This window comes from Myxine glutinosa, chromosome 10 (assembly GCF_964187855.1).
Source record: "Myxine glutinosa chromosome 10, kmMyxGlut1.1, whole genome shotgun sequence".
NCBI lineage: Eukaryota > Metazoa > Chordata > Myxini > Myxiniformes > Myxinidae > Myxine > Myxine glutinosa.
Genome location: NC_136270.1, coordinates 90,597,499 through 90,608,859, shown reverse-complemented (window position 1 = coordinate 90,608,859; position 11,361 = coordinate 90,597,499). Strand labels below are relative to the sequence as shown.

Genomic DNA, 11,361 nt, shown 5'->3' with positions numbered 1-11,361 from the left:
CTCTCTTTCTCTCTCCCTCTCTCTTTCTCTCTCTTTCTCTCTCCCTCTCTCTCTCACACCCCTCTCCCTCTCACTCTCACCCCTCTCTCTCTCTCACCCCTCTCTCTCTCTCACTCCTCTCTCTCTCTCTCACCCCTCTCACTCTCACACACTTTCTCTCACATGCTCTTTCTCTCTCTTTCTCTCTCTTGCCTGCATCTCTTCCCCTCCCCCCCTCTCTCCCTCGCTCACCTCTCTTTCTCTCTCTCTCTTGCTCACCTCTCGCTCTCTCTCTCTCTCTTGCTCACCTCTCGTTCTCCCGCTCTCTCTCTCGCTCTCTCTGGCTCACCCCTCTCTCTCTCTCTCTCTTGCTCATCTCTCTCTCGCTCTCTATAGCTCTCTCTTGCCTGCCTATCTCTCTTTCTCTCTATCTTACCCGCCTCTCCATGTTGTCCCCCTCTCAAGCTATCTTGCCCACTTTTGACTCTGCCTCTCTCTAGCGTTCTGCTAATTGTGCCACTGACCCCACCTTGGCGAGCCTCTGACTTATTCGGACACGTTTCCCTCAAATGTCTTGCTGACTTTTTTCTGAATAGGCTTAGTTTCCACCTCCTCATCCTGCATCCACTCTGAAGCCCTCCTCTTCAAACATTTTCGGTTTTACTCATTTTTGGGGGTTTTTTTCTGAATTTTGAGGTGCTTGTTTTTTCAGGTTCGCGGAGCCGGATGATGGCTTTCTGCTCTCCCTTCTCTCGGCTGGATTTGTACGGGTGAGTCTTCCAGCCACGACTATCCAAAGGAATGCATGTGTGCTTGTGTGTGTGAAACCACCGTTTGAAGAGTTTTTGGCTTAAAGGGTCTAAGCCTCTATAAAGAAGAGAGCATAGCAGGCAGTTGATCCAGGCAGTTGGAAAATTTCTCAATTTCTTACAAGTTAACGTTCTTGCTTTAGGTAAATAACTATTTTGAGGTTTGGGATAAAACAACTATTTTGAGCTTTAGGTAAACAACTAAATTAAGTAGATGGTTTAGTAGATTTAATATAATTTACACCATCCTTCAAATGTTAATATAATGCTTTGGGAATAGATAATTCTGTTCAGCAAACAGATTTGTGATGAACAGACCTGTGAAAAAATGGTGTGTGTGTATATGTGTGCCGTGCTTTATGAGGAAGTAGGTAGACTTCCTAACTATAGGCCATGGGCCAGATATGGTCCACGTGCACCCCCCACACAACTCTACCACCCCATATATTTTTGAAGCACTAGGGTCCCCTCAACATGAAATCAACTGGTAACAGTAAATAAACTGGTTCTTACTATTCATTTTTCACACATATTTGATGGTACCCTTAAAATATTTTTTTTTTTGCCAATGTCGTGCCGTAAATCTTTTCCGTGTCGTTATGTTACCTGAGATGGCTGAAACTGGTCTGAGTTATATAAGTTATATATCATCTGAAAGGTAATGATCTGCTGGTCATTATAAATGGCATATATTTTAGATTTAGTGTTACCATTGGCCTCAAAAATCAAGTCGAAGAGCTATACCCCATGTTTCGCTGTGCCAACGTAACACAGACTAAGATATTCGAACTTATATCTTCAATCCAGCCACACTAGACTCGATTGACATTAACAACAACTTTCTGGACATTCTTCATGAAAATACCTTTCATTTGATACCAAATATGTCTTCTTACCAGTAAACATCTATCAGATATGACACTGTAAACAGACCGCAGGTATACCGACAATTGCCGCATATGCTTCTCAGATGATCCATGTGGTAACACTGTGCTAACTTTCAACACAATTAAATATGAATTGCTAAATTCACACACAATCACACCTTATTTGTTACAGTATAACAACATTGTTATCAATTCCTTCAGTCTCCTCACTTCTTTCAGAGAAATAGTTCGATATGTCATGCTCATTTAAATCAGCACACTCAATACTTGTGAGAATCATGAAACATATATATATATCATTTTGTGCACAATCTCTCTTTGTTATTAAGCAGATCTTTTTCCATAATCTATCTATAATTCCAGTAATCTCTGTCTGTCTGTCTGTACGTCTGTACGTTTGTCTGTGACCGCTGTTTCTCGACAACCACGGGTCCGATATACTTTTAACTTGCCAGGTATATTGCTGGGGACCCGAGGATGTGCCTTTTCAAGGTTTCATATTAATCGGACAATTACTTACCGAGCTATGTCCAAAAAACGATTCAACCAATCAGAGAGCAGCGAACGATCGCGTGTGCCGAACGTGGCGGGCACACTCTGCCTCGGATGGCACATTTGAGAGCGTATCCATTTATTTCACGTTTGCAAACTATGTTGGCGCTATGTTGGCGTTAAACGATGTTTTAAAACTAATAAAAACGAATTTGCGATTCATTCGCTTTCCTGCGCGTTTGTGTACGCGATGGCGATTTCTTTACCAAACTCCGGAAGCCGTTCGCTTTGGACCGAACCATTTCATGTAAATAGAGGGGGGGGATTGTCACCACTCGCAAGCCGTTCGCTTTGGACCAAACCATTTCATGTAAATAGAGGGGGGGATATAATTTTAGATATAGATATAGTACGGGCATGCCCTAGTGATATAGGAATGTGTGAAACAGGTGAGGTGAATTCGGTCTTAAGACCACCGTTTTGTACAATGAGGCTAATCCTGGCCAAGAGACCTCCTGGGATAATGAAACGATGGCCGAAACAATTCCCAGACTCAGGCCGGGATCAAACCCGGGACCTGTGAATCTGAAGCCTAGCAATGTGAAACAAGGTTTAAAACAAAAATGTAAAAAAGCCAGTACAATTCTGTTTCTCAACTACGTTGCTTCATATTGAAGAGAAGTTGTCATTCGTCCAAATCACTCTCACTCTCATGAGCGTCATCCTCTAGTCCATACTCCATGTCACCAAAGGTTTCGGTGTCAGAATCATCATCACTGTTCGTGCTGTCTCGCACGTCCTGAGCTATGTCGGCTAGCTCTCGTGGGAGGGCATCCCCTTCATACCAGATAGGATCGAGGTTTCCCCCCTTTTCTTCCCAGCCGTGGCCCTGGCTCGCCTTGGGTATCGTGGGCTCGGGAATGTGAGCTCTCTTCCAAATTCCTACTTGGTAGTTGACCCTTCTAATGTGTTGTCTAAGACTCCTCTTACAGGGTGGCAGGTTACCCATATCTACATTGCCTGATGGAACACGGCGATTCACCCAAGCACACAACTCATTAATTCGAATGAGTCTCAGATCATCCACCTTGGAGACTTTCGATGCTCTACCATAAATGGTGCATGTGAAGCTGTCCAGGTCATCAATGAGATGATCAGGTATATCCCAGGTATCTCCTAACTTCTTCAGCGTGGGAATGTACTTTGGTTGGCGCTGCAGAGTTTTCACTGGTTTGAGTTTGCCAATCCATCGGAATGCACTTGTGCTGTCGCAGCCGGTATATGCATGAAGAGCCATTAGTGCCGTGCATTTGTCCTTGCCAAATTCAGCAGCTAACGTGCTGACATTGATCATTCTCTGCTTGTTCCCTGCGCCTGTGTCAAACAGCATAGTTACACCTATGGACGCAGCATGGTGTAACAGGATGAAGAAAATATCTGAGTCTGGGCTCTTCACTCGGATGTACCGGTAGTCCCTGCTTGTGGCATAATTAGCATACAGTACCACGCGTGAGTCAGTTTCCTCTTGTGAAGACTTCAGCATTGGCAGCTCCTGTACAACTATTTCCAGACCATCCCTTGATGTCAGCAGGTGTGCAATCCCTTCGCATATGAAGATCACCTTTCTTCCACGCAGCCTTGCTGCATACTGGTCACTGCTCCAGAGCCTAAGCATTAGCTTGATGAATTGGATCTTGTTGTCATCATTTGACAGGAACAACTTCCAGTCTGGTGGCCTCTTTGTAGCTTCTCCTTTCAGGATAAGCTTTTCTCCACATCCCTGACGGCTCCTTTCCATGGACTTCACAGACTCAGGTAAGTATTGATCCGTACTGAACACGACATCTCCTGTCTTGCCGATCATGTCAAATACCTTGGAACAGATCTGACTGAAGTTGCCAGGTACGTCTTTCAGATAGTAGAAGCATGCATTGCCATCAAACACAGTCAGCGTTTCTGATGCTGGTGGTACGTCAGCATCAGAACAATCTTTGGTTAGGTCCTGGAAGGCTTTTGCCTCGTCTGTCTTGGCAAGAAAGCCGTCCACTGTGGCGATGCTGTAAGGAACTGCCGTTAATGGGTAGGTCATCAACTCTTTTAAGTCCAGCTGCAATCCCAGGCTCTGTGACTTAACAAAGAGGTGAAAAGCTACGTTGCCCTGCTGCTTATATTGGATGATCTTATTTTTGGTAGTCTTCATTTTGATGGTCTTGTTCATGTCATTCAAAGTTTTGAGCTTCAGTCGCTTCACAGGTTCGAAGAAGTCCTGACCAGACTTCAGCCGCTTCTCGATGAAGTTGACACGTGCTTCTTCACCAATGGCTTCAGCCTTCAGGATATCGTCTGAAACGGCAATGGATGCTGCACTTCCTGATGATATAATCAACAGTTGGTCCTTTGTGTCAACTTCAAATGGATTGAGAAAGCTGCCTATGGCATCTTTGGTTGCCTTTACCAGCTGCTCCCCTTTCTTGACTTCTGTGGGACGTACATCACGATGTCTGGTTTCCTCTCCACTGTCCACCATGCCAGCCATACTGAAAGTAGCATCAACATAAAGAGACCTCGCATGTGCTGTTCGGACCCATCTCCGATATGCTTGGTAGTTGGTGAGAACGCCAGATATCCCTGCTGCACTGGTTCCAGCACCACCATGGGACTTGGCATGCCTCATGAAGGTCTCCTCCATAGTTTTATCAACTGCACAGCGATTCCCAGGAATAAAGGATCGAGCAACGCTGATCGCTCCTCTCTTGATCATAGATGCAGCTCCAGGGTGCAAGCTCTCTATGTTGACAAGGAACATGGAGAAGTATGACAGATACCTGGCGTAGTTCTGTCCATCGAAGCTGAAGAAGAGGGAAGTCATGCGGCTAACGGATTCCACATACAACAGGAAGTTGTTCGTTTTCACCGCCTCTAGGAGTGAAAGCACCAGACCGACATGGTCCATGTAGGACAACCAAAGTTGAGCAGTCTTTCCCAGACACCCTGTTGCTACACTCTGTCTAAAGTCTTCATACCCTTTCACGATCATGCCGATCAAATGGTCTGCTGACACAGCATCCAAGGTAACTTGGCTGGGGTTTTCTACTAGATTGTGTAGCTTCTCAGTTGATGCAGCAGACAGTGAAGAAAAGAGAGCATCAGCATTCTGATCTTTAAGGTACTATTCCACAAGCAGTCGTTCCAGGCTTTCCAACATTACTTTGTGGCAATGTAAGGCTCTGTCATAATGTTTTCCAGACATCACCCCAGCTAGAGAGCCTCCACTGATCAATCCTGATTCCAGAAAAACATCTGCCAGCCCAGATCCAGCCATCTTCTTGCCGATCATCCTCATGTAAGCGCATACCAGATGAAAAGTGCCAATAAGGATGATGTGACTTTCATATTTTTCAGGAGCGTTCCATATCAGAGGGTATGCCTTCATGCATACCCCCCAGATCAAATGTAGTAATGACATAAGACTGCCCAACTTCTCTGGTGGCCTCTTCTGCAACACGCAAGCATTCTTGTACAGTTTTGTACTCGGTAATAGGCTGGTTGACGACTGGATAATAATCTATTGTGGTGAGCTTAGTTTGAGTCTTGCCTGTCTCTGAGATGAAACCTGCCCAGCCAGAGACTTGTTGTTTGTTTTCCATCATCATCCTCATCATGATCCATATCATCTGGAGTTTAGCTGATGCTTCCATCGCTCCTGTAGACTCTGGATAATGTAGCTGGTTGATCTGAAGTTTTGGACTCTGCCTCTTGGTGACATAGCAGTCAGGAAGTGTGAGAGATTCTATCAGATGTAGAAATCGTTGTTTGCTCCTCATTTGAGGTGGCAGATCTGGGCAACTTCCACCGCCATTACCCTCGACATCTTGTAGCATGATTCCATGGGCGGTATGAACTGAACCTTTACCTGTGAGGTCATTCACTAAGGAATCAAAGTTATCGAACTCTGAATGGAACACTGATCGCCCTGGTGGTAATCTGATGATCTGGTTGGATAGCTGTGTTGATGACTGGATCACTGCCTCAGCTAGAGCAGTCTCCAATTCCAGTGAGAACGAATAGCTCTCACAGTGTCCCATTCTGTTCAGAAAGGTTATGAGTTTCTCACTCCTGTACAGATGTCATAGGGCCATACACATGAGCATGTGTTTCGGTAGCTTCCAAGATCCTCCAGTGGCAGCTCTGCAGATATCTTGGCCTATCGATTGAACTAGTCTGTTGCTTCGAGTTGAGGATGGAGTTGTTTTTCCAGTGATGATGCAGGACAGCAGCTTCTGGAGTACATCTGGTAAAACATCATCCATTTTGGTGAGATCAGAAGAACTTGGTGGCCATTTCAGATTGGGTGCTTCAGAGCATGCATCCATAATGGACTGTCGCAAATGCGTGCCTGCATTCTCGATCATATCTGTTGATCCTAATTGAAAGGCATGCTTAACGGCAATATTGACATCAATAGCTGAGCTGTATACTAAGTAGGACTGAAACTTTCCAAGGTCGCAGAATGACATCTAGTTCCTGAAGGGCTCATGGATTTCAACCTTGTGTTTCAGTTTTTCGCTCTGATAACCTGGATTGGCGTGATTGCTGCTTTCTAGCTGAGCAACATACAATGCTCTCAAGTCTGATAGTTTCACAACCTTGTGGCTATGTAACACCTCCTTATCTACAACATCACAAACTACTTCAAAAGCTTTCTTGTGAACTTCTTCTAGTTCTAGGTGATGCTGCCGTGCTTTGTCATCCGTACTTTGCCATTTCTCTGCCTTCTGCATATACTTCTGGCGGCAATTCTTGTGATATTTCGCTTCGCAAGCAAAGAGATCATGACCCCTGATCCTTGTTAGAAGTTTTTCATCCTGTTTTCTCTCAGCAATTTCCAGTACTGACTTCCACCCATCAAATTCAAACTGACTCATTCCCTGGGTTGTCCAGCTTCCTTGTACTTTCACCCATTTCCGGCCCTCGGAACTGCAGAATATACAGTCAGGTTTGAAAAGGACCTTGTCACCTAAGCTCCTGCGGCTCCGGCGCTGCGGCGGTGTATCAGTTGCTCGTGATGTACTTGCAGTAGGCTTGAGTCTATCCAGGTTCATTGTGAAACGCTTGTAACACTCCCAGTGGATGCCATGGTATTCTGCTATCACATCAGGAATGAGGTCGCATGTTTCCTGCATTATATAGCTAGATGACGGAGGCTGTGCAAGCCGCCTTGCTTTGACCTCCTGCAGCTTGGCCAATTTTCTTTCGGCATCTTTCAGCTCAGACAGTAGATGCAGCTCACCATATTTCAAACCGTCCACGTGAACTATGCACACAGGGGTAGGAGACTGGTCACTGTCGCATTTCCGTTTTCTTGGTGCTTGCTCCATGATGTTACTTCAGCCGGAATACGTCACCTGGAAACATACATTTTGGATGGTAAATTTCTGAATAGTAGCGAGTGGTTGACAAAGCTGCTTCATTTGCAACATGCATGTATTCCTGTAACTAAATCGAGGTAAAGTGTGACTTAATAATATATTGTCAAGTAACAATGAGCAATTGAATGATATTTCACTTTCCAATTAAAGCACCTTACATGACTGACAATGTCTATCAACGCGATCATTTCGTGCAGTTATCACGATTGTCGGCATACCTGCATTCTGTTTGAAGTGTCATATCTGATAGATTTTTATTGACAAAAATACACATTTGGTATCAAATGAAAGGTATTTTTATGAAGAATGTCCAGACATTTGTTATTAATGTCAATCAATTCTAGTGCGGCTGGATTTGAAATATTAGTTTGTGTTAGTTTGACACAACAAAACATGGGGTATAGCTCTTCGACTTGATTTTTGAGGCCAATGGTAACACTAAATCTAAAATATATGCCATTTATAATGACCAGCAGATAATTACCTTTCAGATGATATATAACTTATATAACTCAGACCACTTTCAGCCATCTCAGGGAACATAACGACACGGAAAAGATTTACGGCGTGACATTGGCAAAAAAAATATATTTTAAGGGTACCATCAAATATGTGTGAAAAATGAATAGTAAGAACCAGTTTATTTACTGTTACCAGTTGATGTCATATTGAGGGGACCCTAGTGCTTCAAAAATATATGGGGTGGTAGAGTTGTGTGGGGGGTGCACGAGGACCATATCTGGCCCATGGCCTACTAGGGATGACCCGGACGCTCCAAAAGTTTGAACACAAATCCTCATGAAAAATCGACCAAGATACAAACTTTATAAACCTGTACAGTAGCTACCAGGCAGCTGTGGAGGATTTCGCGTCTAATAACATTGATTAAACTTTTGGACAACATCATTAAAATACATAATTGACCGACCAAAATAGCCATTTTGTAATTCTTCTTCTTCTTTTTAGAGAGCCAAACTTAAAATTGGTTTAAACTCAGGACTTGGTTGAAACACGGATCAACTACATTTTTTAGTGGGAAGGTCCTTGACAACTCAAAATTTTCATCGCTAGAAAGGATTCCACGAAAAGTAAGCAAACCTGTATCCCTATGCATAGTAATAGGAAGGGAAACGAGAGTGAGTGGGACCACTCCTGCCAATCAACATTGTGGGCGGTCGGGCCATGGTGACATGTGCCAATCACACCTAAGTGGGTATGGTTAATGGCGGAATATTACGTACGGTGCAACAGTAGCGCCAAGAGAAATCCACTTTCAAAGAAAGACAGGTGTGTTTCATGTTGGAATACACTATTACGTGTAGACCATTATTGCCAGACATACGATAATTACTCTTGGCATGCCAGTTGTGAGCTTGGTTGCATGGTGGAGGTCACACTGAAAGTACAGTGTGCTTGAAAACATGGATGTTTAGCAAGTGTAAAATTTCTGAATTTCACTTTTGCAGCAAAAATTGTACTGTATATTGCGCAAGAGACAAACAAATATACTCTCCCGTTAAAGTCTAATAACATTTGTAACAACTGCTTGTTATTTAACAAGTGTTATAATGAACCAATACGCATAATGGAGCCAGCCAGTTTGCGAGTTAACGTGCTATAATTATACGTGGTTCTAAATGTGAGGATGGTTGTGGACTTCCTGTGTACGGACGGCACAGAAGGCACGGACACTATCATACATACTGTTGGGCATGTGCATAATATAATGCTATTGTATAATCGGCAGAAATAATAGCATGCGTGCTGTTACTGCTGCCCATTACATAATAGCAACATGATTTAATGCAAAGTGTTTTCACACAATCGACAAGCTATTTCGTCATGCAATAAAAATATAACTCTCCAGCATATGTAAATACATATTTAAAGTACAGACACAAGTAATAAGAATTTATTTTTTTTCGAAATGTAAAATGATGTCGGGATGATATGCCAGAAAGTATGTAAACAAGGTGGGGATGGTCACAAGGCATTATCATGTTAAACCGCTTCCACCTCTGGTCCCTTGAGCAAGGAAGCGACTTCGACCTCTGCACGGCATCAAAGTTTAAGTATTTTCCCATTCGTGTCTTTGTCAAATTTCTGGTCGTTATTTTATTGTGTATGTGTTACTGTGTGTTTTGAGTTAATCTTGGTTTGCAATTCGTGCAAACTTGTGTATAATTAAATCGTTTTCTGCTCGCGCGGCATGCATGCGGTCTGGCAACTTGTTCCCTCCCCCAGTCGGTGTTTTGTGTATTTAAGTTCTTTCCTTCGCTGTATTGCTTATTTCTTAGTTTTTCTCTTCTCCCCGTAACTACCCCGAACATCTACCCTTTGTCTAACGTTTTAAATACAAAATATATTTATATATAATAATAATAATAATTTCCTTCTCTACTCGCCCCGCACCCTTTATCTCCTTTTCTTCCACCTCTTCCTTCCATCTCCAGCTGTAACTCGCCTTTCCAGTCCTTGTTTCCTCCATGCATCCTTTCCTCCATCTCATTCTCCATCCTCGATCACATCCATCCTCCATCTCATTTAACCCTTTCTCCTTTCTCTGATCCACGACCTCACTTCAGGGACTTTTCCCAGATTGTTTTTCACGGTTTTGTTTAATATGTTTAAACTTTCCCCTGCAGTGTTTTATTCAGTGGTTTATTACAACATGCTGTTTTTCTTCCTATTTAAAAGGCTTTTTTCAATTTCCTCTTCAAATCATTCCACTTCAAAAAAATTTCAATCCCTTACAGTCATGTCTACCTACATTCTTTAAACTCACCTTCATTCCACCCCTCCTCTATCGTTCTCAAACGGATCTCTGACTTGAAAATCACAAAAAACCCAGGTTGTAATAAATGTTCGTTTTTCATTAATCATCCACTTTCTAAACTCCCCCCTCACCCCTCCCCTCCTAAACTCCCCCCTCACCGCTCCCCTTCAAAACTCCCCCTCACCCATCCCCTTTAAAACTCCCCCCTCACCCCTCCTCTTCAAAACTCTCCCCTCACATCTCCCCTTCAAAACTCCCCCCCCCCCCCCCCTACTATCTCTCTCCAAATCTCCCCCCTACCACCTCCTCCTCAAAGCTGCCTCCTCCCCACTTCCTCTCCCTTCCATCACATACCTCCACCTCCTCCAACCTTCGGCTTTGCCCCCCCCCCCCCTCAAACAACACTTAGCTGTGCCTCTTCTCATCACCGTCAAACCTTTTGTCCTCCTCATCCTTCCCTTTCTCCTAACTCTTCTGCAATCTCCGACACACTATCAACAGCTCTCCCTACCTCTCCCTCTCACCCCTCATCTTACCCTACCCCTCCCCTCCCCTGTCATGCACCAGATGCTCCCCCTCCCTCTTCCTTAACGGTATTGCCCTCAAACATCCGGGGCCTTCGCTCAAACCTGACTGATCTCTCCATGCAGGTTGCTTCTGACAAACCAGATGTAATCTGCTCAACAGAAACTTTCCTCCTTCAAGATGTCTCTGATTCTTTAATATCTCTTCCTGGTTACTCCCTCCTCCGGTATGATAGACCTGAGCCTCTTCCTGGTGGTGGGGTTGCTATCTTTATCAAAAACTCTCTTCCTCACTCTCCTTGCACTGCCCCCTATCCACCCCACCCCCAGGAGTACCTCTGGGTACGGCTTCCTCTCCGCTCCCACCTTTTGTTCATATGTGTTCTGTACCGTCCTCCAAACAGTGATGACTTCACTTACATCTCCCTGTCTGACAACATGGACCAACTTCTATCCACTCGTCCC

The 11,361-nt window shown here is 44.1% G+C and overlaps 1 protein-coding gene across 2 annotated transcripts in view; it reads left to right on the top strand.

The window, feature by feature from the left end:
- Positions 1-11,361, top strand: part of LOC137418958 (high affinity cAMP-specific and IBMX-insensitive 3',5'-cyclic phosphodiesterase 8B) — a 244,329-nt gene that overhangs the window by 43,757 nt on the left and 189,211 nt on the right. For both annotated transcript variants that reach the window (XM_078785878.1, XM_078785877.1), the window contains exon 5: positions 692-749. In XM_078785878.1, the coding sequence (XP_078642004.1) occupies positions 692-749 (58 nt within the window). The remainder of the gene's footprint in view (positions 1-691; positions 750-11,361) is intronic.